We start from the raw sequence: 27,442 nt of genomic DNA, 5'->3' as shown, positions 1-27,442 counted from the left end.
GGGCGTGGAGATGAATATCATGTTCCCAGAACATCAATCAGTATTCGTGCTACCAGATTTGTGCAGCATGTGTTTCTCATCTAAATGGTCATCCTGAGCCAGCTGTTCTATTTTGGGCTCTGTATCTTATTGTTACAAAGCCTTTTGGTTCCTTTTCCTCCCTTCTGGATACAAATATTTTGCGGTACACATCTGTGTCCAATCATCTCATCCGAAATAGGCAGATACAGAATACATTCCCCTCGAATTTAATTTTCTTTTTGCCTTCTCCCAAGGGCATAAGTTCCTGCCAGACTTCAGATCAATAGTGCAGTCTGTTTCCCATCTTACATTCTCACTTGGATGAGCCTCCTTTGCTATTGGTCCTCCAGATGCAGCATTTACCAGATAAGGTCACTGACCTTCCAGGAACGAGCATCCTCGCACAGGGACACAGGAGACTGTGCAGATGCTGGAATCTGGGATAACACACGAAATGGCAGAGGAACCCTGCAGGCCAGGCAGCGTCCGTGGGGAGAATTGCACAGTCAAAGATTCAGGCTGAAATCCCGATGAAGACCATGAGACCATTTCTGGCTTTCCTTTCCAGTGCTGATGAAATTGCTCAAGGTTTCCAGCATCGTACCAGTAGAATATCTTTTGTTTAATTCCCTCTTTACCTTGCTTGCTGAGGTATCTACGTAAGCACCTCTTAAATTCTGCTATCATAGTACTCTATAGGTAGTGTGGCGGAATCTATGGTAGAGAACTGATGAGGCTTCAACCTAATGACAGATCTCTGAGTTGTAACTATTTACTAATTCCACAACTCAATGTCTCATGTTCAAAGACTCTACAATTGATGTTCTCAATGTTTGTCTGTTTGTTTGTTTGTTTGTTTATTTATTTATTTATTTAGTGTATATGCACAATTTATCTTCTTTTGCACATTGGTTGTTTGTAAGTCTTTGTGTGTAGTTTTCATTGATTCTATTGTGTTTCTTTGTATCCACTGTGAATGTCCACAAGAAAATGAATCACAGGGGTCATACGTATGTTTACAAGGCCGTAAAACATAGGAATGGGTAGCAGCGTGGAGATACATCTCTTCTAAAGAAGGCAGAAGACACTCTTCCCCTCTGCTAGCCTGCAAGTCACCCTTGGGCAAGGTGTAGCACCTGCTTAACCCCCGATCAGGGTCACGTAAAGCCATGGGAGCAAGTGGTGGATGGTCATGTGAATAGCTGGTGCACGGTCCTGGTTATGTGACCACTGACGCCAGGCAGACAATCTCTGAAGAGTATTGATAATGGCTGTGGTCACCTGTCTTGTAAAGACACGGCCCAGAAGAAGGCAATGGCAAACCACTTCTGTTGAAGAATTTGCCAAGAACAATCATAGTCATGGAAAGACCATAATCACCTATGTCAAATGACGTAGCACATAATGAATGGAAGATTCCCTGCTACTGAGGTGTCCATTTGAGTACCTTTTAAATGCTACTATCACAGTACTGTATAATTAGTGTGGTGGTATCTATGGGAGAGAACAGACAAGGCTTCAACCTATAGTACCATAAGACCATAAGATATAGGAGCAGAAGTAGGCCATTTGGCCCATTGAGTCTGCTCTGCCATTCAATCATGGGCTGATCCAATTCTTCTAGTCATCCCAACTCCCCTGTCTTCTCCCCATACCCTTTGATGCCCTGGCTAATCAAGAATCTATCTATCTCTGCCTTAAATACACCCAATGACTTGGCCTCCACAGCTGCTCGTGGCAACAAATTCCACAGATTTACCATCCTCTGACTAAAGTAATTCTCCACATCTCTGTTCTAAATGAATATCCTTCAATACTGAAGTAGTGCCCTCTTGTCCTGGACTCCCCTACCATGGGAAATAACTTTGCCATATCTCATCTGTTCAGGCCTTTTAACATTCAGAATGTTTCTATGAGATTTCCCCCTCATTCTCCTGAACTCCAGGGAATACAGCCCAAGAGCTGCCAGACGTTCGTCATATGGTAACCCTTTCATTCCTGGAATCATTCTCGTGACTCTTCTCTGAACCCTCTCCAATGTTACGGCACATCTAATGGCTCTCCAACCTAATGGTACATCTCCGATTTGGAACAATTTACTGATTCCACAACCTATGGACTCACATTCAAGGACTCTGCAGCTCATGTTCTCAGTATTATTTCTACATTTTGCATTTGCACAGTTTATCTTTTTCAAATTGATTCTTTGTCAGTCTCACTGTGTGTTTTCATTGATTCTGTTGTATTTCTTGTATCTATTGTGAAGGTCCACCAGAAAATGAATCTCAGGGCAGTATATGTGTTTGTAATGCTGTAAGACGTAGGAGCAGATTTAGGCCACTTGGTCCTGTCAAATCTGCACCCCCATTCCATCATAGCTGATTTATTTTCCTTCTGAAGGATCTCAATCCAGAACGTTGATGCCCATTTCCCTTTCCAGATGCTGCCTCACCTGATAAGTTCCCCTAGTGGTTTGTTAATGGTTCCTGGAATGCCCAAACCCACTCCTCAATAAGCTTGGTCTGCCTGTTGAGAACAAAAAACATAGAACATTACAGCAGAGTACCAGCTCTTCTGTCAGTGACGTTGTGCCAACTTTTTAACCTACACCACTAATAGTCTAACACTTCTCTCCCACATAGCTCTCCATTTTACTATCATCTATGTGTCTGTTTAAGAGTTTCTTAAACATCCTTAATATATCTGCCTCTAACATTAGCCCTGGTAGGGCGTTCCATGTGTGTATGATACATACCTGTGCCATCCCCCCCTATACATTCCTTCAGTCACCTTAAGATTATACCTTCTTGTACTAGCAGTATCCACCCTGGGAAAAGGTCTTTGGCTGTCCACCCATCAATCCGTCATATCAATTTACACAATTCTATTGGGGAACTGAGTTCAAGAACTGTAAAGTAATATTGCAGTTCCATGCAGTTCTGGTTAGACCACATTTGGAATATTGTGGGCTGAAAGGCCTGCACTGTGCTGTACTGATCTATGTTCTATAACAGGAGCTTGATACCTCAGACAGAACTGTAGGGTTACACATCACAGATAAGCTCCCTTTGGCCCAACCTTTGCATGCTAACGCCGACCAGTTTGACTACCTGATCAGGTCCCATCTACCTGCATTTGGCCCAAATCCTTTTCTATCCATGTGCCTGTTTAAATGCCTTTTAAGCATTGCAATAGTACCTCCCTTCCCCAACCACTTCCTCCGACAGCCCATTCCATATAACCATTACCCTCTGAGTGATAAAGCTGCCCTTCAGGTTCCCCTTAAACCTTTACTTTCTCACCCCCTCTTGTGATTAAAAAAACTGCCAACACACAGGATACTAAAAATGTGAATCACAAATACCAGGAGGCGTAATTTTAATGTGTTTTGAGTACAGTGGTGGAGAGGGAAGTCAGAGGTAGGTTCTTCATACAGAGGGTGCTGGATGCTTGGAACACCCTGCCAGGAGTGTCAGTAGAGGCAGATACGTTAGGGGCATTTAAGAAACTCGTGGAAAGGCCCATGGATAACATAAAAATGGAGGTCTATGTGGGAGGGAAAGGTTAAATTGATCTTGGAGAAGGTTAAAAGGTCAGCACAACATTGTGGGACAGACAGCCTGTGCGGTGCTGTAATGTTCTATTTTATAAAATCAGAATACTTAGCAGATCATGCAGCATCTGTGGAGAGCGAAACAGCAAAAAGAGAAAACACACTGCAGAACTGGAAATCTGAGGTAACATCTGGAATTGCTGGCAATGTTCAGAAGCAGGGTTCCGACCTTTCACTGATGCTTTCCCCCAGAAATTCTGCCTTACTGATTGATTTTCTCCAGTAACAGAATCAGAATTAGAATCAGGTTTAATATCACTGACAAAAGTCATAAAATTTGATATTTGTTGACATCAATACCGTGCACTACATCAAATGTAATATAAATTAGAATAAGAAATAGAATTAAGAACTAACATAAAATATACAATAAATTATAATAAGAAATATAGTCATAGAACATTACAGCACAGAAACAGGCCCTTCTGTCCATCTAGTACATGCTGAACGGGTTCAGGGAGGGATGAGCAGACAGTGAATCATCAGGGACTGGTCTCTGGAGAAGGCAGAAGAGGGTAGGGCGGACAAGATGTGGCTGATTTGCAGCTGGTGCAAATACGAACGGATGATATGCTGGATGCGGTGGCTCTAAGGGTGAACGATGAGGACTCTGTTCTGCCTGGAGGGGAGGTGGGGTGAAAGCAGAAGGACCAGAACAAGGGTTCAAAATCAGAATCAGTATCAGAATCTAAATCTGAATCAGAATCAGGATTGGAATTAGAATTAGCTTCATTACCATGAAGTGCGTTGGTCTGTGGCAACAGCACAATGCAAGACATAAAATTTAATGCAAGTTATATGTTTTTTAAAGCAGTGCAAAAGTAAAATAGTGAGGTCGTGTTCATGGACTGGTCAGTAACCCGATGGCAAAGAGTAAGAATCTGTTCCTAAAACATTGAAAGTGTGTCTTTGGGCTTTTGCATATTCTCCCCAATCATAGTAATGAGAAGAGGGCACATTCTGGGTGACGAAGGTTCCTAATGATAGTTACCACTTCACGAGGCACCACCTCTTGAAGAAGCCCTCAACTTTGGGGAGAGTTAGACTATAAGACCATAAAACATGGGAGCAGAATTAGGCCATTTGGCTCATCGAGTCTGCTTTGCCATTTCATCATGGCTGATGTATTTTCCCTCCCAGCCCCTATTTCTTACCTTCTCCCATATCACTTCATGCCCTGACCAATCAAGAATCCATCAACCTCTGCCTAAAATATATCTAAAGACTTGGCCTCCACAGCTGCCTGTAGCAACAAATTCCACAGGTTCACCGCTCTCTGGTTAAAGAAAGTTTTCATCCGGTGTTGGAGCTGGCTGAATGTATAACCTTCTTCAGCTTCTTGTGATCCTGTGCATTCGCGCCTCCAGACCAGATGCTAATGCATCCAGCCATAATGCTCTCCAGAGTACAAGATGCAAGACTGGGCTCCATCAACTTCAGCAGAAAGGAAACTATTTCTGTAAAAAGGAGGAAATTTCTGATGTCCTGGAACAGAAAACCGTATCTTAAGTGCAGATGTGCTTAAGGCAAGAGACAATTTCAGAAAAAAAACTGAATGGAAGTGTCTTCTGATATTTGGTTCTTTCTTTCAGGTGATATATTGGGACCTTCCATTAATGGCTTGGAAAACCTGCTTCAGATGCCCTACGGCTGTGGTGAACAAAACATGATTATGTTTGCTCCAAACATCTACATCATGCAGTACTTGACATCTGTAAACCAAGTGACCGAGGAGATAAAGGAAAAAGCTTTTCACTACATGGTCCAAGGTGGGTAAATTGGTTTATTATTGTCTTAAGTACCAATGTACAGAGAAAAACTTGTTTCGTTTAATTAATAACTTGGTAAATTCAAGATTCAATGATTCAAGAGATTCAGGATTGTTTAATGCCATTTCCAGTACACAAGAGTAAAGTAAAATGAAATATTTGTTACTCCAGATTTGCTGCAGTGCAAAAAATCCTAATAAGATAAAGAACCCAATAATTATAAAAAAGCACAATAAATATTATTATTCAAATTTATTATTGTCCTATATAATAAGATAAGGTGAACAACTTGTCTTGGTAAATTGATAAATTTGCCAGTTGTATTTGGTAAACTGGTAAATAGGTTAACTATTGTCATATGTACCAAGATGCAGTGAAAAACTCTGCATGCCGTCCATACAGATCTTTTCATTACACAGTGCATTGAGGCAGTACAAGGGAAAACAATAACAGAATTCGGAATAAAGTATTACAGTTTCAGAGAAAGTGCAGTGAAGGCAGACAATAAGGTGGAAGGTCTTAATGAGGTAGATTGTGAGGAGTACATCTTATTTTACGAGGGGACCATTCAATTGTCTTATCACAGTGGGATAGAAGCTGTCCTTGAGCCTGATGGTGTATGCTTTCAGGGTTTTGTATCTTCTGCCCATTGAAACGGGAGGAGAGAGGATGTCCGGCTTCTGCCTTCATTTTCTGTCCTGATGAAGGTCTCAGCCCAAAATGTCGACTGTTTATTCCCCTCCATAGATGCTACTTGACCTGCTGAGATCCCCCAGCATCTTGTGTGTGTTGTGAACAAATGACCGGGGACGGAGGGGTCACTGATTCTGTTGGCTGCTTTACAGTGAGCAACTGAGCAATATAAACAGTGTCCATGGAGCAGAGTCTGGTTTCCATTCTGTGCTGGGTTCACAACTCTCTGCAGTTTCTTGCAGTCTCGGGCACAGCAGTTGCCATCCCAAGCCGTGATGCATGTGAATAGGATGCTTTCTAGAGGGCATCAATAACAGTTGGTGAGAGTCAAAGGGAACATGCCTAGGTGTTTTGGTATTTTGAGGAAGTGGAGGTGCTGGAGGGTGTTCTTGGCCGTGTATCTATATGATTGGAATGGCACAACCACATTTGTATTATAATGTTGTCATGAGTGTATCACTCACGTTTTTTTATCCCGAGGATCAGTGAAAAGCAGGTCAGCCATTCACCTCACCCAAGTAGTCAAGAACCATGATAGCGTAGTGGTTAGCGCGATGCTATTACAGCTCGGTGCGTTGATGAGTTTGACTTCGAAATGTCACTGGATCAAGGTTGAATGATTGTAGGGGGAGGTCAATTGGAATCAGAATCAGGTTTATCATAAGCCAATAAGACATGGGAGCAGAATAAGGCCATTTGGCCCATTGAGTCTGCACTGTCAATCATGACTGATCATTTTTTCCCTCCTCAGCCCCACTTCCATGCTTTCTCCCCATAGCATTTGATTCCATTTCCACTCAGGAACCGCTCAAACTCTGCCTTAAATACACCCAATGAACTGGGCTCCACAGCTGCCTGTGTTAATAAATTCCACAAGTTTACTGTCCATTGGCTAAAGAAATTTCTCTGTGTCTGTGTTTCAAATGGACACCCCTCTATCCTGAGGCTGTGCCCTTTTGCCCTAGAATCCCCCGCCATAGGAAACATCCTTTCCACATGTACCATGTTTAGGTGGTTCAACATTTGCAAGGTTTCAATAAGATCCCCCATCTTCCTTCTAAATTCCAGCAAGTACAGACCCAGAGCCATCAACGTTCCTCATATGATAACCCTTTCATTCCTGAAATCATCCCTGTGAATCTCCCCTGACTCCACTCCAATGCCAGCATCTCTTTTCTCAGATGAGAAGCCCAAAACTGTTCACAGTTCTCAAGGTGAGACCTCACCAATGCCTTATAAAGCCTCAGCATCACATCCCTGTTCTTGTATTCTAGACCTCTTGAAATGAATGTGAACATGGCATTTGCCTTCCTCACCACTAACTCAACCTGCAAGGTTGTTATGCATAAGGACTCCCAAGTTCCTCTGCATCTCAGATGTTTGGATTTTCTCTCCATTTAAAAAATAGTCTGCACATTCATTTCTTCTAACAAACTGCATGACCATGCATTTTCCACCATTGTACTTTATTTGCCACTTTCTTGCCCATTCTCCTAATCTGTCTAAGTCCTTCAGCAGCCTGTCTGTTTCTTCAACACTACCTATCCCCCCCATCTTCAAATTTGGCAACAAAGCCATCTATTCCATCATCTAAATCATTGACATGTGATTGATCAATGAGGACGGGAGAGGTTCCGGAGGATTGGAGGGTTGCGGTTGTTGTTCCCTTATCAAGAAAGGGAGTAGAGGTATCCCAGGAAATTGCAGGCCAGTGAGTCTTACGTTAGTGGTTGGTAAGTTGATGGAGAAGATCCTGAGAGGCACGATTTATGAACATTTGGAGAGGCATAATATGATTAGGAATAGTCAGCATGGCTTTGTGAAAGGCCGGTCGTGCCTTACGAGCCTGATTGAATTTTTTGAGGATGTGACTAAGCACATTGATGAAGGAAGAGCAGTAGATGTAGTGTATATGGATTTCAGCAAGGCATTTGATAAGGTACCCCATGCAAGGCTTATTGAGAAAATAAGGAGGAATGGGTTCCAAGGGGACATTGCTTTGTGGATTCAGAACTGGCTTGTCCACAGAAGGCAAAGAGTGGTTGTAGACGGGTCATATTCTGCATGGAGGCCGGCGACCAGTGGTGTGCTCGGGGATCTGTTCTGGGCCCCCTACACTTTGTGATTTTTATAAATGACCTGGATAAAGAAGTGGAGAGTTGGGTTAGTAAATTTGCTGATGACACAAAGGTTGGGTGTGTTGTGGTTAGTGAGGAGGGTTGTCAAAGGTTACAACGAGACATTGATAAGATGCAAAACTGGGCAGAGAAGTGGCAGATGGAGTTTAACCCAGATAAGTGTGAGGTGGTTCATTTTGGTAGGTCAAGCATAATGGCAGAATATAGCATTAATGGTAAGACTCTTGGCAGGGTGGAGGATCAGAGGGATCTTGGGGTATGAGTCCAGAGGACACTCAAAGCTGCTACGCAGTTTGACTCTGTGGTTAAAAAGGTATACAGTGCATTGACCTTCATCAATTGTAGGATTGAGTTTAAGAGCCGAGAGGTAATGTTGCAGCTATATAGGACCCTAGTCAGACCCCGCTTGGAGTGCTGTGTTCAATTCTGGTTGCCTCTAGGAAGGATGTGGAAACTATAGAAAGGGTGCAGAGGAGATTTACAAGGATGTTGCCTGGATTGGGGATGCAAGGATGTTGCCTTATGAGAATAAGTTGAGTGAACTCGACCTTTTCTCCTTGGAGTGATGGAGGATGAGAGGTGACTTGATAGAGGGGTACAAGATAATGAGAGGCATTGATCATGTGGATAGTCAGAGGCTTTTCCCCAAGGCTGAATTGGCTAACACGAGAGGGCATAGTTTTAAGGTGCTTGGAAGTAGGTACAGAGGAGATGTCAGGGGTAAGCTTTTTATGCAGAGAGTAGTGAGTGCGTGGAATGGGCTGCCAGCGGCGATGGTGGAGGTGGAAACGATAGGGTCTTTTAAGAAACTCCTGGATGGCTACATGGAGCTCAGAAAAATAGAGGGCTATGGGTAAAGCCTAGGTAGTTCTAAGGTAGGGACATGTTCAGCACAGCTTTGTGGGCCAAAGGGCCTGGATTGTACTGTATGTTTTCTATGTTTCTAACATAAAAGGAAGTGGTTCCAACACCGACGCCTGCAGGACACCACTAGGCACTGGTAGCCAACCAGAAAAGGATCCTTTTATTCCCTCTCACTATCTCTTACCAATCAACCAATGCTTTAACCATGCCAGTAACTCTCATGTAATTCCATGTAACTTGGTAAGCAGCCTCATGCATGACACCTTGTCAAAGCCCTCTGAAAGTCCAAATATACAACATGCACTACATCCCTTTGATCTATCCTACTTGTAATCTCCTCAAAGAATTACAACAGGTTTGTCAGATAAGATTTTCCCTTAAGGAAACCATGCTGACTTTGTCCCATCTTGTCCTGTGTCACCAAGTACTCCATCACCTCATCCCTAACAATTGACTCTAACATCTTCCCAACCACTGAGGTCAGGCTAACTAGTCTATAATTTCCTTTCTGCTGCCTTCCTCCTTTCTTAAAGAGTTGAGTAACATTTGCAATTTTCCAGTCCTCTGGCATCATGCCAGAGTCCAATGATTTTTAAATATCATTTCTAATGCCTACTCAATCTCCACCACTACCTCTTTCAGAACCCTAGGGTGCAGTTCCTCTGGCCCAGATGAGTTACACACCCTTAGGTCTTCCAGCTTTCTGTGCACTTTCTCCCTTGTAATAGGAACTGCACTCACTTCTCTTCCCTTCAACATTCATTTAGTTCACCTGCCATCTCCTTATCCCTGTTAGTATTTCTCCAGCTTCATTTACAAGTTGTCCTATATCCACTCTCATCTCTCTTTTATTTTTTATATACTTGAAAAAGCGTTTACTATCCACTTTGATATTGTTTGCTAGCTTGCTCTCATATTTCATCTTTTCCCTCCCAATGACTCTTTTTAAAAGTTTCTCAATCTTTAGTTTTCCCATGCCCTCTCGTTTGTTTTACATTAGCTTTGACTTCCCTTGTCAGCCACAGTTGTACTATTTTGCCATTTGAATATTTCTTGGTGTTTGGAATACATCTATCCTGCACCTTCCTCAGTTTTCCCAGAAGCTCATGCCATCGCTGCTCTGCTGTCATCCTTACCATCATCTCCTTCCAATCTACTTTGGCCAACACTTCTCTCATACCACTGTAATTTCCTTCACTCTACTGAAATACTGCTTTGTCAGACTTAACTTTCTATCTATCAAATTTAAAGTTGAACTCAATCATATTGTGATCTCTGCCTCCTGAGGCTTGTTTTACCTTGAGCTTCCTAATTACCTCCAGTTCATTATATAACACTCTATTTAGTATAGCTGATTCCCTAGTAGGCTCAATGGCCAACTGCTTTAAAAAGCCATCTCATAGGCATGCAACAAATTCATGATCTTCAGATCCATTACCAACCTAATTTTCCCAATTGATCTGCATGTTGAAATCTCCCATGACGATAACATTGCCCTTTTATCACGCCTTTTCTATTTCCTGTTGTAATCTGTGGTTCACCCCCCAGCTACTCTTGGGAGGCCTGTATAGAACTGCCGTCAGGATCCTTTTACCCTTGCAGTTTCTTCGCTCAACCCTCAAGGATTCAATATCTTCCCATCCTATGACACATCTTTCTACTGATTTGATGTCATTCTTTACCAGCAGATCCATGCCATCCCCACTTCCTACCTTCCTATCCCTCCGATACAATGTGTAACCTTGGACGTTCAGCTCCCAACTACAACCATCCTTCAGCCACGACTCAGTGATGCTCACAACATCATACCTGACAATATGTCATAGTGCAAAAAGACATTCCACCTATTTCTTATTCTCTGTGCATTGAGATATAACACTTTGAGTACTGTATTTGCTACACTTTTTGATTCTGCATCCCTAATACACTGATACTCACCCTGCTGGCTGCAATTTTGTCCTGTCATCTACCTGTCCTTCCTGACAGTCTGATTGCATGATATCTTTGCTTTGTTGCCATCCTTCCTATCCTGAGACCCTTCACTCCAGTTCCCACCCATCTGCCGAATCAGTTTAAATCCTCCCCAACAGCTTAAGCCTGCCCATTAGAAAATTGATCCACATCTGGTTCACGTGCCAACTGTCACTGACATATGTTGTGAAATTTGTTGTTTTGCAGCAGCAGTACAGTGCAAGGGACAATAATAAAAGCTATAAGTTACAAAGGTTAAATAAAGAGTGGAAAAATGAATTGTGAGCAAGTGTTCATTGATTCATGGACTATTCAGAAATCTGGTGGTGGAGGGGAAGGAGTTGCTCCTGAATTGTTGAGTGCGGGTTTTCAGGTTCCTGTACTTCCTCCCTGCTGGTAGTAATCAGAAGAGGTCACGTCCCTGATGGTGAGAATCAGAATCAGAATCAGGTTTATTGTTTGCAAAATGAGAGCAAATATAGTGAGGAAACATTCATGGGTTCCACGTCCATTCAGAAATCTGATAGCGGAAGGGAAGAAGCTGTGCCTGTAGCACTGAGTTTGTGTCTTCCTGTTCCTGTTCCTCATCTCTAATAGTAGTAATAAGAAGTGAGCATGTCCTGGCTGATGGGGGTTCTCAATGATGGATGCCACCTTTTTGAGGCATTGCCTTTTGAAGATGTCCTGATTTCTGGGGAGATCAGTGCCATGTTGGAGCTGACTGAGTTTTAACACTGTGCATCTTTTTCCACTCCTCTTGAAAGATGACTACTAATGCCTCCACAATCTCTTCAGCTACCGCTTTCAGAATCCTGAGCTATAATCCATCTGGACCACGTGACTTATCTACCTTCAGACCTTTCAGGTTCAGGCACACTGCTGATGTCTTCCACAGTGAAGACTGATTCAAAATACTTCTTTAATTTGTCCGCCATTTCCTGGTCCTCCATTATTACTTTTTCAGCATTATTTTCTACCAGTCCAATATCCACTCTTGCTCTTCCTTTACTCTTTATATATCTGAAACATCTTTTTGTATCCTCTTTTATATTATTGTCTAGCTTCATTTCATATTTCATCATTTCTCTCATTGCTTTTTAGTGATCTGTTGGTTTTTAAAAAGCTTCTCATTCTCTGACATCACACTAATTTTGTTGCATTATATGCCATCTCATTTGCTTTTATGTTGCCTTGGCCTTCCCTTGTCAGCAATAAATTGTCACTCTCCTTTTAGAATACTTCTTCATCTTTGGGATGCATTTATCCTGTGCCATCCAAATTGCTCCTAGAAACTCCAGCCATTGTTGTTCTGATGTTAACCCTGCTGGTGTCCTCTTTCAACCAAACTTGGCGAGCTCCTCTCTCATGCTTCTGTAATTCTCTTTACACCATTGTAATGCTGATACATCTAACTTTAGTTTTCCCTTCTCAAGCCGCGGGGTGCATTCTATCATATTATGTTCACTGTCTTCTGAAGGTTCCTTTACTATAAGCTCCCTAATCAAATCTACCTCATTACACAACAACCAATCCAAAACTGTTTTTTTTCCCTAGTGGATTAAACCACAAGCTGCTCTAAAAGGCATCATGCGGACCAACCTGATCTACCTACATATTGAGATCCCCATGACTATCGTAACATTGTCCTTTAGGCATGCCTTTTATATATCCCTTTGTAATTTGTAGTCCAAAAAAGTCTACTGTTTGGTGGCCTCTATATAACTTCACTCAGGGTTTTTTATCTTTGCAATTTCTTAAATCTACCCACAAAGATTATAAATTTTCCAATCCTATGGCACTTCTTTGTAAGGATTTGATTTAATTTTTTACCAACAGACCTACCCCCTCTGCCTACTTTCCTGTCCCTTTGAAACAAAGTGTATCCTTGGATGTTCAGCACCCAGTTATAATGTTTTTTAGCCACATCTCAGTATGCCCACAACATCATACCTGCCAATCTCTAACTGTGCTACAAGATAATCTTTTCCGTATACTGAGTACATTCAAATTTACATGTTCAGTCATGTATTCACCCCACTTTTCAATTTTCCCCTTTGTTATACTTGATCTCATCCCACTGACAGTAATTTTGTCCTATCATCTGCCTGTTCTTCCTCACAGTCTCACTACACACTGCATCATCCTCAGCCCTATTCCCCTGCCAAATTAGTTTAAGCCATCCCCAATAGCTCTAGTGAACTTGCCTGAAAGGATATTGGTCTTCCTTGGGTTCAGGAGTAACCTGTCCTGTTTGTACAGGACATACTTTTCCCAGAAGAGATCAGAAACCCATGTCCACTGCATCATTCTTCAGCCACGAATTCATCTGCCAGATCATCCAATTCTTACCCTCTGTGGCGTGTTCAATTCAGAGATTACTACTATAGAGGTCCTACTTCTCTGCTTTCTACCGAACCTCCATTATTCTCCCTTCAAGCTATCACACCTTCTCCTTTCTATGTCTTTGGTACCAGTGTGAACCATGATTTCTGGCTGTTCACCCTCCACCTTCAGAATGCTGTGTACCTGACCCATCTGGGAGGCAACAAGCCATCTTGATGTAACTTTTATGTCTACAGGATCTCCTATCTGTTCCAATAGCTCTGGAATCCCCTATCACTACGGCATTTCTCTTCTCCCCCTTCCCTCCTGAGCCACTGAGCCAGACCCAGTGTCAGAGACCCAATCACTCAGTGACTCCCTGGTAAGTCCCCCCCCCCCCCCAACACAATCATAAGCAATATACTTATTATTGAGGGGAATGGCCACAGGGCTACTCTGCATTGGTGCCTGTTCCCTTTCCCTCTCCTAACAGTCAACCAGGTACCTGCCTCCTGCAACTTAGCGGTGACTACCTCTCTTTAGCTCCTATCTATCACCTCCTCATTTTCCCATATGAGCTGAACGTCATTAAGCTGCAGCTCCAGTTCCTTAGTGTGGTCTCTAAAGAGCTACAGATCGATGCACTTTGTGCAGATGTAGTTATCAGGGATAACGGAGGAGCCCAGACTTCCCAGAGCTCACATGAAGAGCATACCATGAACCTGGACCCATTCTCAATGCACTACTATGTACTAATAGAGAAAGAAAGAGGAAAAAAATGCCAAAGCCTCCCACTCTAACCCTGGACCATTTCAAAAATGACCACTCCAACAGTGGCTGATCCACTTACACCATGCTTCTTTTTATTGGCCTTTGCTAAATTACTAATAACCCAAGCAATCTCCCACTCAACTGGAAAGTTCCAATAGGCCCTGCTCGCTTTTGAAACAGGCATACAAACCCCACAAAGAACTGTCTTCAACTCTCTCTTACTCCATGATTTCCTACTCTGCAGACAGATTCCGACTAACCACACTCATCACCCACTGCTTTGGTTTAAACTATTCCATCTTCTTTGAGCGGAGAGCTCATTGACATGTTGAGTCTTGCCCACTGCATCACTGTACCAAGGTGAGGTTGGCACAGACTGGGGTTTACTGTTCCCTGTGTGACTGGAAGGGTAATCTCTGAGGACCCAGAAGAGTTGATGCGGTCTGACCAACTTGTTGGGTCACAGCGAACTGAGGAAAAACATTTCTTCACAGTGTGAGTGTGGTGATAGGAAGAGAGAGAGATATTTTGCTAGATAAGTCGATAGAGGGAGAAAGAGAGAGAGAGGAGGAGGGAGGGAAGTGGTGAGAGAGAGGGAAGGAGAAAGTGAGAGTGAGAGGGGAGAGAGATAGTGTAAGAGAGAGAAAGAGAAGGAGAGGGAGGAGAGGAGAGAAATGGGAGTAGCGGAGAAAGGAGATGGAGAGAAGGAGAGAGAGAAAGGCAGGAAAAATGTGAGAAGAAAAGCCAAGAGAGAGAAAGAGAGTAGGAGACAAAGAGGAGAAACTAAAGAAGGGAGAGATAGAAAAGAGGAGAGAGACTGAAAGGAGAGAAGGACAAAAAATAGGGAGAGAGGGAGAGAGAGAGAGAGAGAATAGGAGACAAAGAGGAGAAACTAAAGAAGGGAGAGATAGAAAAGAGGAGAGAGACTGAAAGGAGAGAAGGACAAAGAATAGGGAGAGAGAGAGAGTAGGAGACAAAGAGGAGAAACTAAAGAAGGGAGAGATAGAAAAGAGGAGAGAGACTGAAAGGAGAGAAGGACAAAGAATAGGGAGAGAGAGAGAGAGTGAGGAAAAGAAAGAGAGAAAGCAACCCACAGGAAAGTCACGGCATGTGAGGCAGAAGGCAAAACATTCAAGTGGAGCAGATAAAGCACAGTCTGCTGGAGGAGCGGAGGGTCAAGCAGAATCTATGGAGGTAGAGAGCTGGTTGACATTTTGGGGCAGGTTGGGTCCCTTCACCAGAACTGGAGCAAATACTATACTGGGTTCTGTTTGTGACTGAGTAACCCTTCGGGAGACAAAAAAATGTTTGTTTTTTATCCCTTCATGAGATCCAGCAAGCCAGTTACTAATCATTCCTTGAGCCTGAGTGGCTTATAAGGTCATTTCATGACAATGACGAGACAGACACACTGGTGTGCCTGGAGTCACACAGACTGAGTAAAGGCGGCAGATCCTTTTCCCTGAAGATTCCAGATGGATTTTTGCAATTCAGTGGTTTCCTGGTCATGTCGCAGAATCAGGCTTTTTTAAAAATCCAGATTGATTTAATTAAGTGTATTTAAATTTCCCAGCTGCTGTGAGATTTGAACCCATATTCTTGGGTCATTCATTCCTATCCAAGTTATTTCACCCAAGCCATCAGGCAGATCAACACCTCCACCCTGCACCGCTACATCCACATCAGCCACTCCTCTCCACAGCCCCTCCGCACCCTCCACCCCCTCCCATGCACGGCCACTTTACACTTACATTCCACGTCTCACCCCTACACGGACAGTCACGGTCCTACTGTGTTTCCGTATGTCCTTCTGCTACCTAGAACAGTTCATCTTGCCAAGAGTCACTTTGTCACTTTATCAGTTCCTGTCAGAGTCACCTTATGTACAGATACTCCTGCACCTAGTGTCAAAGATTCAAAGTAGTTTTATCATCAAAGAATGTACGCAGTATGCAACTCTGAGATTTGCCTTTCCGCGGCAGCCGCAAAACAACGCAATACCATGGAACGCGTTCTATGAAAACTTCAAACACTTCACATACATAAAACCAGTCTTTGTATTTAGAACCAAACAGAGCTTCATTGTCATTGCTCAAGACAACGAGACTGCATTATGATTGCTAATGTTATGTTTTTACGACCACAATAAGTTACGTGTACATTGTGTTTTACAAGATTTGCTTTCATATTTATGTTTATTGTATTTTTCATGGTACACGGATCTTGGAAAAATAGAGGGCTAGGCAGTAGGGAAATTCTAGGCGGTCTCTAGAGTAGGTTACATGGTCGGCACAACATTGCAGCCAAAGGGCCTGTAATGTGCTGTAGATTTCTATGTTCACACTTATTGTGGTGTGCTACACGCAGCGCTGAAATAACGACACGGAGTCGGTGAGCTGCAGTTACAAAAAGGTTTTATTCAAACTTCGCGGCCTCGCTTTAAAACCTTCCTGATCCCGCCCTCCCCGGGCTCGGATGCTGTAGGGGGCACGTATTCACAGTCCTGTCCCGCGCGCGGATGCTGTAGGGGGCACGTATTCACAGTCCCGCGCGGGGTTTCCCCTTGCTGGTGAAGCAAACTTGGCGCCCTTTTGGGACTGGCCTTTATGCCGGCGTGCTGGCTATTTGTGAGCCGGTTCGAGTGCACTAGGAAGTGGGTCGCCACATAACCCCCCCCCAGAACCGGCGATACACCCCCCAATGTCCATAGTCTGGGCCGGACCCTGTTTGGGAGGTCGGCCTCTGCGCCGCGGTGCCGGAAACTCGACCGGTTGCACCACGTCCACATGGGCCAGTTTGAGTCGGTCCACCGTGAAAACCTCCTCTCTCCCCCCAACGTCCAGCACGAACGTGGACCCGTTGTTCCTGAGCACCGTAAACGGCCCCTCGTAGGGCCGCTGTAGCGGTGGCCGATGCCCGCCCCTTCGTACAAACACAAACTTACAGTTTAGCAGGTCTTTGGGTACGCAGGTCGGGTTCTGCCCATGCTGCGAAGTGGGTATGGGGGCCAGGTTGCCGAGCCTCTCGCGTAGTCTGTCCAGGACTGCTGCAGGTTCTGCCTCGTGCCCCCTTGGGGCTGGTATGAACTCCCCGGGGACGACCAGGGGTGTGCCGTACACCAACTCGGCCGACGAGGCGTGCAGATTGTCTTTGGGCACCGTGCGGATGCCGAGCAGGACCCAGGGAAGCTCGTCCACCCAGTTAGCTCCTCTCAGGCGGGCCATGAGAGCCGACTTCAGGTGACGGTGGAAACGCTCCACCAGGCCGTTTGACTGTGGGTGGTAGGCAGTGGTGTGGTGCAGCTGTGTCCCCAAAAGGCTGGCCATAGCTGACCACAGGCTGGAGGTGAACTGGGCGCCTCTGTCGGAGGTAATGTGGGCCGGTACACCAAAGCAGGACACCCAGGTGGCGATCAGTGCCCGGGCGCAAGATTCGGAGGTGGTGTCGGTGAGCGGGATCGCCTCTGGCCATCTGGTGAACCGGTCCACGATAGTGAGGAGGTGCCGCACTCTGCGCGACACTGGCAGGGGCCCACGATATCCACATGAATGTGGTCGAAACACCGGTGGGTGGGGTGGAACTGCTGCAGCAGAGCTTTGGTGTGCCGCTGCACCTTGGCCGTCTGGCAGTGCATGCACGTTCTGGCCCATTCACTGACTTGCTTGCAGAGTCCGTGCCAAACGAACCTGTTGGAGACCATCTGGACGGTTGTCCTGATGGAGGGGTGTGCTAAGTTATGAATGGAGTCGAAAACGCGCCGCCGCCAGGCTGCCGGGACGACGGGACAGGGTTGGCCGGTGGTGACGTCACAGAGTAGGGTCCTCTCACCTGGGCCTATGGGGAGGTCCTGGAGCTGCAAACCAGAGACTGCGGTTCTGTAACTAGGGATCTCCTCGTCTGCCTGCTGCGCCTCTGCCAGCGCCTCAAAGTCTACCCCTTGGGAAAGGGCATGAATGTTAGGGCGAGAGAGCGTGTCGGCCACAACATTGTCCTTACCTGAGACGTGCCGGACATCCGTCGTGTATTCAGAGATGTAGGACAGATGGCACTGCTGGCGGGACGACCAGGGATCGGACACCTTTGTGAACGTAAAGGTAAGCGGCTTGTGATCCGTGAACGCGGTGAAGGGCCTACCTTCTAAGAAGTACCTGAAATGCCGGATTGCCAGGTATAGCGCCAACAGTTCCCAGTCAAAAGCACTGTATTTGAGCTCGGGTGGCCGCAGGTGTTTGCTGAAAAACGCCAGGGGTTGCCAGCGACCCGCGATGAGTTGCTCCAATACCCCACCGACTGCCGTGTTAGATGCATCCACTGTGAGGGCGGTAGGGACGTCCGTTCTGGGGTGCACTTGCATCGCGGCGTTCGCCAAGGCTTCCTTCGTTTGAATGAAAGCGGCGGCGGACTCCTCGTCCCAGGCAATGTCCTTGCCCGGACCCGACATCAGGGCGAACAGGGGGCGCATGATTCAAGCAGTTGAAGGGAGGAAGCGGAGGTAGAAATTTACCCTACCTATGAATTCCTGAAGGCCTTTGATTGTGGTGGGTCAGGGGAAATGGCAGTCTGCGTCTACCTTAGCGGGCAGAGGGGTTGCCCCATCTGTAGTGATCCTGTGGCCCAGGAAGTCGATGTTGTCGAGCCCGAACTGGCATTTGGCCAGGTTGATTGTTAGGCTGTATTCACTCAGTCGGGCGTAGAGTTGACGGAGGTGGGACAGATGCTCCTGACTTGAAAAGGCCGAACGGGGTGATGAGTGCCGTTTTGGGGACGTCGTCCGGATGCATCGAGATTTGATGGTATCCCCGGACGAGGTCTACCTTGGAGAAGATCCGTGCGCCGTGCAAGTTTGCTGCAAAGTCCTGAATGTGCGGCACAGGGTAGCGGTCCGGTGTGGTAGCCTCGTTCAGCCTGCGGTAGTCGCCGCATGGTCTCCAGCCCCCTGTTGCTTTGGGCACCATGTGCAGGGGGTAGGCCCATGGGCTGTCGGACCGCCGTATGATCCCCAATTCCTCCATCCTCTTGAACTCCTCCTTTGCCAGTCGGAGCTTGTCTGGGGGAAGCCTTCGAGCACGGGCGTGGAGGGGTAGTCCCTGGGTCGGGATGTGGTGCTGTATGCCGTGTCTGGGCATGGCTTCCATGAACTGCAGTGCCAGAACCGATGGGAAATCCGCCAGGACTCTGGTGAAGTCGTTGTCGGACAGCGTGATGGAGTCGAGGTGTGGGGCTGGCAACTGGGCTTCACCCAGGGAGAACGTCTGAAAGGTCTCGGCGTGGACCAGTCTCTGCCTCAGCAGGTCGACCAGTAGGCTGTGAGACCGCAAAAAATCCGCACCCAGAAGTGGCTGGGCTACGGCGGCCAGTGTGAAGTCCCATGTGAACTGGGTGGAGCCGAACTGTAGCTGCACCGTACGGGTGCCGTAGGTCCTTACTGTGCTGCCGTTTGCGGCCCTCAGGGTGGGACCCGGTGCCCTGTTGTGGGTGTCGTAACTCGTCGGAGGTAAGACGCTGATCTCGGCACCAGTGTCGACCAAAAAACGGCGTCCCGACCGCTTCTTGGCGTTCCACAGCAAGTCCGCCCGGGCTGCCACCTTCCGGGGGTCGCTGAAATCCGCGTCGGACAGCAGCAGGCGTATGTCCTCGGTCAGCTGCTCTAGGAATGCCTGCTCAAACATGAGGCAGGGCTTGTGTCCTCCGGCCAGGGACAGCATCTCGTTCATCAAAGCCGACGGCGGCCTGTCTCCCAAACCATCCAGGTGCAGTAAGCGGGCAGCCCGCTCGTGCCGTGAGAGCCCGAAAGTCCTTATGAGCAGGGCTTTGAATTCCGTGTATTTGCCGTCTGCTGGGGGAGACTGTATGAACTCCTCAACCTGGGCCGCTGTTTCCTGGTCGAGGGAGCTCACCACGTAGTAGTAACGTGTGTCCTCTGAGGTTATCTGCCGAACGTGGAATTGGGCTTCTGCTTGCTGGAACCATAGGTGAGGTCGCAGCGTCCAGAAGCTTGGCAGTTTCAACGAAACTGCATGATCAGATGTGGCGTCGGTCATCTCCGGTCCAAAAATCGTTTGGGCCGTCGGGGTCACCAATTGTAGCGGTGTGCTACACGCAGCGCTGAAATAACGACACGGTGTCGGTGAGCTGCAGTTGCAAAATGGTTTTATTCGAACTTCACGGCCTCACTTTAAAGCCTTCCTGATCCCACCCTCCCCGGGCGCGGATGCTGTAGGGGGCACGTATTCACAGTCCCACGCGCGGATGCTGTTGGGGGCACGTATTCACAGTCCCGCGCGGGCTTTTCCCCTTGCTGGTGAAGCAGACTTGGCGCCCTTTTGGGGCTGGCCTTTGTGCCGGCGCGCTGGCTATTTGTGAGCCGGTTCGAGTGCGCTAGGAAGTGGGTCGCCACAGTTTTTTTCTTGTGCTGCATCAGATCCAGAGTAACAATCAGTTTGTTCTCCTTTACTCTTGCTGTGGAGCAGTGATATCACTCTCACCCTCGTTAGTGAGAGAGCGAGCCTGTGGCGTCGAAGTGCTGGTTTATGGACGGTACTTTTCTGGTGGGCTCTAGATCATGGTTTCTTTGGAGGTTTTGCTATGGCTTGCATGCTGGGTAGTGGGGGGGGGGATGTTGATTCTTCCTGCTGGAGCAAGTGGGGGGAGCTTTGGGATTCTAACATTTTTCTGTCATTCACTTTTTGGGGTTTTACATCTGTTTTGCGGGTGCCTGTGAAGAGTAAGAATTTCAGGTTGTGTACTGTATACATTCTCAGATATAAATGGAACCATTGACCCATTTAACCATTGAAGAATAACAATAAAGAATCTTGAATCTTGAATCCTGAACCTCTGCAACAACAACAAAAATGTAACCAATGTGTGAACATTCCCGTGTTGCTCGCAAGTCAGAGAAACACATGACGGAACTGATGGTTTGGATCTGGGAAGGCAGTGTACTGTTCACTCCATTACTGGTTCCCCAAATGCATCTTATACACAGGAGCTGCCTCTCGCTAGTTGCCCAGCAAATAAAGTTGTCCCAAGAAAAATTATCGTGGACATTATCCACCCTGCAAACTTCCTTTTCCAAAAGTTTCCTTCTGAAAAGCACTGCAGGACTATTAAAGCAAAAACTTCATGCCATCTTAAAAGTTTCTTTCCCCAGGCAGTTAATCCAGTTAGAGAACCACCCACTCTATCTATTGCAGTCATCATTATGTTGCAATGTCCTCACTTCAAGTCATTTTTTATAATCAAGGATGAAGGATCAACTTTATTTGCCATGGACAGAGCACAATAAGGCCCTTCAGCCTACAATGTTGTTCTGACCTTTCAAATAACTCCAAAATCAATCTAACCCTTCCCTCCCCCATAGCCCTCCATTTTCACTTTATCCATGTGCCTATCTAAGAGTTTCTTAAATGCCCCTAATATATCTGCCTCTACCACCAACCCTGCCAGGGTGTTCCTTAGGTTAAGGGTGAAAGGTAAAAGGTTTAGGGGGAATATGAAGGGGAAACTTCTTCATTCAGGGGGTAGTGAGAGTGTGGAACGAGCTGCCAGTGCAAGTGGTGCATGGGACCTTGATTTCAATGTTTAAGAGAAGTTTGGAGAGGTACATACGAGGGTTGATTGATAAGTTCATGGCCTAAGGTAGGGGATGAGTTATACAGCTTTCGTTACATGCACATGCAGTTCAACTCTTTGAGTGATTATGCAGAAAGTTTGAAGTTAATAACTCACCAGGGGTGTTTGATAAGTTTATGGCCTGAGGTAGAAGGAGATGAGTTATTAACTTCAAATTTTCTGCATAATCACTCAAAGAGTTGAACTGCATGTGCATGTAACGAGAGCTGTATAACTCATCACCTTCTACCTTAGGCCGCAAACTTATCAATCACCCCTCGTAGATAGAGTTAAAATCTGTCCCGAGCCGTTAGGCTCAACAGGCCAATGCTTATGCCGGTTTCTCCTTGTAGATGGTAGGGGTATGGAGAGCCATGGTCTCAGTGGAGGTTGATGAGAGTGGGCAGAATAATGGTTCAGCGTGGACTAGATTGACCAAATGGCTTGCTTCTGTCTGTACTTTTCTATGACTCTATGATTCAATGGCCAATCACTCCCAGTATAAAGAATTTACATTTACATGTATTAGGGATTTGCCATGGCGTGTTGGTCAGGGCGTGAGGTAACAAAAACAGCGTTCAACAATTATAAAGAATAAAGAATTACATAAACTCAAGTTAGAGTTTGAAGTACAGATATGTAATAAAGTGTGAATAAATACATAAATACTAGTATGTATTCACAATGGAAACAATATTATACTGTTTATAATGCTGTTTTTTAGTAAATACATTTTGTATTTATATATTTATGCACAGTTTATTCCACATCTGTACTTTACCCAACTTTATTTTACATAATTCTTTATAATTGTTCAATGTTGTATTTTGTTGCATGTCATGCCCTGACCAACACACCAGAACAAATTCCTAATACATGTAAATATTTATGGTGAATAAAGTTTAGCTTTGATCCTTAAGAAATAAATATTGACTGAGACATTTTCTTTCTCTTATTCCAAATGGTTTCATCAGAATTAGTGTGTCTATTAAAGAGTTTAATAAATTTCTGGGTTAAATGTCCCATCTGAAACAGAAAATTGAACAATATAGTTATCCTAGATTTCAAAGTTTGAAGTTCAAAGTAAATTTATTATCAAAGTACCTATACATCACCATATGCAATCCTGAGATTCATTTTCCTGTGGGTATTCACTAGTAAATACAAAAACAATCACAAACAAGCTAATAATGAATAAAAAATAATAAATATTGAGAACAAAAGAGTCCTTGAAAGTGAGTCCATAGGTTGTGGGAACATCTCAGTGATGGGGGTGAGCAAAGTTGAGTGAATTTACCCCTCTGGTTCAAGAGCCTGATGGTTAAGGGGTAATAGCTGTCCTTGAAGCTGGTGGTGTAAGGCCTGAGGTTCCTATATCCCCTTCATGATAGCAGCAAGAAGCGAGCATGGCCTGAAACGCGGGGTCCTTGATGGACGCTGCTCTCCGGCGACAGTGCTCCATGTTCTGAGCAGACATTGGCTTGTGATCCAGACTTCCTTATTTCATCCCTTACTCCTCAGCCTCCTTACTCATCCAACTAAGTGTCACCGTAGGTGGGATAGCGGCTTAGAGGGCAGCATGGTAACATAGTGGTTAGTGTAACATTTTACAGCAGTGGTCCCCAACCACCAGGCCGCAAAACATGTGCTACCGGGCTGCGAGGAAACAATATGATTTGACTACTGGCCTGGAGCGTGGACGGATGGGCGCCACCTCTAAACCTGTTTAGCACACCAGATGTTCGTGGGGAACCCGGTGCTAAAATATTCACAGACAACCTAATTCTGTCTCAGGGTTTTGTAAGTAGCAGAGCAGCTACCTCGCTGCGATCTACTGAAAGTCATCCCTCTAGCCAAACTTTTCTCAGCTGACAGATCCTACCGACCTACAAGGCGGGGTGGGGCGGGTGCCCTGTCGCACTCCTCGCTCGGTCGGTCGCTCTCTCTGTGACCCCGGCACGGGGACCTCTGGCCCTGACCTTGTCCTCTCAGCCCTCCCACGGCCAGCCCCACCTGGCCAAGGTGTCTGGCGGCGAGCGGGAGGCTGGAGTTCCGGCCCAGAGGCTGTATAATGAGGCAATGAAAACTGCTTTGGCACCTTAAGTCCAAGCACCCTGCACTTAAAGACAAACCCGTTGAGTTTTTTGAGTGGAGAAAACATGAGCAAGCGGGACAGAAGCAAGTGCTAACAGCCACAAAAACTAAATTGTGGAATAGACTGGACATAAGGAACCCCCTTCGAGTATCGCTGTCTCCCATCAGCCCACGATGGCACCGTCTTGTTGCAGGGAAACAAGGCCAGGGCTCCCACTGATTCAGCGATATTGGTGTGTTGCAATGATTTTATATGTTCATACGAGTAAAATATGCGCTGTGTGTTTAATATCCAAACATTACTTAAAATGTTATGATGCCATTGACTTATAAGTGACTTATAATTGACTTTCACTATATTCATGCAAGGAAAATATGCGCTCTGTGTTTAATAGTAAATTCATTAGATAAACCCTTTTAGAAACAAAATTGAGTGTATTAGCCACTTATAAGTGACTCATAGTTGACTTGTCACCTATATTCCGGCCGTGATTAATAACCCCCCACCGCCGGCCAGTCTGCAAGAATATTGTCAATATTAAACCAGTCCGTGGTGCAAAAAAGGTTGATGACCCCTGCTTTACAGTGTCAGTGACCTGGGTTCAATGTAGATAAGGTGCTTTCACATTCTCCCCTTACCCACTTGTGTTTCCTCTGGGTGCTCCAGTTTCCACCCATGTTTCAAAGTAGATGGGCCTATTATAACAAAAACTTCATTCCATTGTAAATGTTCCTTCCCCCAGACCAATAATCTGATCAACCATTCTAGTTAGCCTCCCTACCCCCTCTATCTATTACCTCGGTCACTGCACTGTAAACACTTTAAACCCCCTTTTAATCATGTGGTTTACATTGTAAGTACATAATGGTATTTATGTATTTATGCACATTTTATTCTATATCTCTACATTAAACTTTGTTTACTTTTTATATAATTCTTTATAACTGTTGAATGTTGCTGCTTTTTGTTGCATGTCACACCCTGACCAATGCACCACAGCAAATTACTAATATATGTAAACATATATGGCAAATAAAGTTGATCCTAGATCCTAGTCAATGACTGAGCACTTCTCAGGATCATTCCTGTTTCATAGGTTACCAAAGGGAGTTAACGTACCAACGGACTGATGGCTCCTTCAGTGCCTTTGGAAACTCGGATTCTTCTGGAAGCACTTGGTAAGAAGATTTCTGGAGGGATAGGCTGGAAGGCCCCTTCCATCTGTGGCTTCGATTACAAAGCTCTCATTCTCTCATCAGTGGAACCAGCCCAAAAAAAACTCTGCGAGATTTATAGCTTACTCTTCCTCACTTGAATTCCTGAAGAATGTGGTGTGGATAACTGTCAGAAGGGAATACATTAGGAGGGAATAACCAGCACTGAGTGACTTCCTATCACTTCCAAATGGATTTAGTGGAGGGAGAGGCAGTGGCTGGTTTTCAACTGGTGTACTCTGGCAGATCTGACCGCTTAGTTCTTAAATATTCTCTTTCTTTTTGTATTCATCCCATTCGTCTATTGCCTCTCTGTTCTCGTTCTCTCCACCCCTTGCACTTTCTGCGGTTCTTCTGAGCTTTTATTCCCTCAACCTGTGTGCAAAAGTCAACAAACTGCACAGATACAGAAGAAATAATAATAACAATAATAATAATAAATAAACAATAAATATTGAGAAGATGAGATGAAGAATCCTTGAAAGTGAGTCCATAGGTTGTGGGAATAGTTCAGTGTTGGGGTGAGTGAAGTTATCTCCTCTGGTTCAAGAGCCTGATGCTTGAGAGTTAGTAACTGTTGCTGAACCTGGTGGTGTAGTTGTCGCCCCCTCTCTATCAACCAATCAGTTTCTTTTGCTTGTTAGTTCCTTAAGTCGAACTGTTGCTTACATAGAACATAGTACACTACAGCATACTACTGGACCTTCAGCCCAGAATGTTTTGCCGACCTTTTAACCTACTCTTAGATAAATCTAACCCTAAAAATCTATCCCTTCCCTTGCACATAACTCTCTATTTTTCATTCATCTGTATGCTTGTTTAATAGCTACTTAAATGCCCCTAATGTACCTGTCTCTACCACCACCCCAGACAGGGCTTTCCATGCACTGACCACTTTCTGTGTAGAGAACTTATCTCTGATATCCCCCAATACCTTTCTCCAATCTTCTTAAAATTATGCCCCCTTGTATTGGCCATACCGGCATGGGACTCACTCCAAGGACAAAAGCCCTAGCTCACTCAACCTGGAGACGCAGTCTCTAGCCCAGCCAGCATGCCCTCACACTAATTACATGCTCACTTTTATTGTCTTCCTTTCACTCATTAATTTCTGCTGCTCTCTCTTTGCATCTCCCTCTTGTTAAAACAATAAGTCACGGGAGCAGAATTAGGCTGTTTGGCCTCAGGGTTTATACTCCTTCTCAACCCCATTTTCCTGCCTTCTCAACCCCATTTTCCTGCCTTCTCAAGAACCTATCGACCTCAGCTTTAAATATGCAAATATCTAACCAGCCAATCTTGAGGCAGCATCTCAATATATAAAAACATGCAGACATGATCAGGAGGTTCGGTTGTTGTTCAGACCAAACATCAGAATGGGGAAGAAATGTGATCTATGTGACTTTGACCATGGAATGATTGTTGGTGCCAGATGGGTGGTTTGAGGAAACGGTCCCAGTTGCCTGTTCTGTAAAGCATAGTGCTAACCACTGTACTATCATGTCACCCCAAAGTGGACAGGCTACAGCAGCAGAAGACCACAAATATGCTCTCAGTGGCCACTTTGTTGGGTGCAGGAGGTTACCCAGTAAAGTGGCCAATGAGTCAACATTGCATGCTTTGGAAATGCGGGACATCTGATGCATGAAAATTATGCTCCACTACTCCTCTGGGAATAAAGGGTGAAATACAGGGTGCTCTGGCTCCTACACACGCAATGGTTTGTGACAGATGATTAAATCAACATTTTTGTGGGCAGAAAGACACACAAAAAAGTAAGCAGCCTTCCGGTGTTCCGCATTTCATAAACACAAGAGGTTCTGCAGATGCCGGAAATCCAGAGCAGCACACACAAAATGCTGGAGGAACTCAGCAGGTCAGGCGGCATTTATGGAGTGGAATAAAGTTGATATTTTGGGCTGAGACCCCTCCCTTCCTTCCTGACCCTTCCAGCACTTGTGCTGGCAGCTCACTCCACACTCTCACCACCATCTGAGTGATGAAATTCCACCTCATGTTCCCCTTGAACATTTCACCTTTCACCCTAAACCCATGCCTTCTAGTTCTTGTCTCACTCAAATTCAGTGGAATCTTTTTGAGATGTATAAATTCATAAGAGCTATAGATAGGGTGAATGGACACAGTCTTTTTACTCAAAGTTAGGGTGTCAGAACTAGAAAGTTTAATGTAAATTTATTATCAAAGTACATGTATTGTCACCATATACAATCCTGAGATCCATTTTCTTGTGGGAATATTCAATAAATTCAGTAACAATAACAGAATCAATGAAAGACCACACCAAACAGTGTGCAAAAGACAATAAACTGCGTATACATAAAGAAAGAAAAAAAGAA

At 45.2% G+C, this 27,442-nt stretch overlaps 1 protein-coding gene across 1 annotated transcript in view; it reads left to right on the top strand.

Moving 5' to 3' along the window:
- Positions 1-27,442, top strand: part of cd109 (CD109 molecule) — a 247,971-nt gene that overhangs the window by 170,371 nt on the left and 50,158 nt on the right. Inside the window, exons 23-24 of the mRNA XM_073050423.1 lie at positions 5,227-5,403; positions 24,968-25,049. Coding sequence (XP_072906524.1) covers positions 5,227-5,403; positions 24,968-25,049 — 259 coding nt within the window. The remainder of the gene's footprint in view (positions 1-5,226; positions 5,404-24,967; positions 25,050-27,442) is intronic.

This window comes from Hemitrygon akajei, chromosome 7 (assembly GCF_048418815.1).
Source record: "Hemitrygon akajei chromosome 7, sHemAka1.3, whole genome shotgun sequence".
Classification (NCBI taxonomy): Eukaryota; Metazoa; Chordata; class Chondrichthyes; order Myliobatiformes; family Dasyatidae; genus Hemitrygon; species Hemitrygon akajei.
Note: the sequence above shows the minus strand (reverse complement) of the source record. Positions and strands in the feature narration are given on the sequence as shown.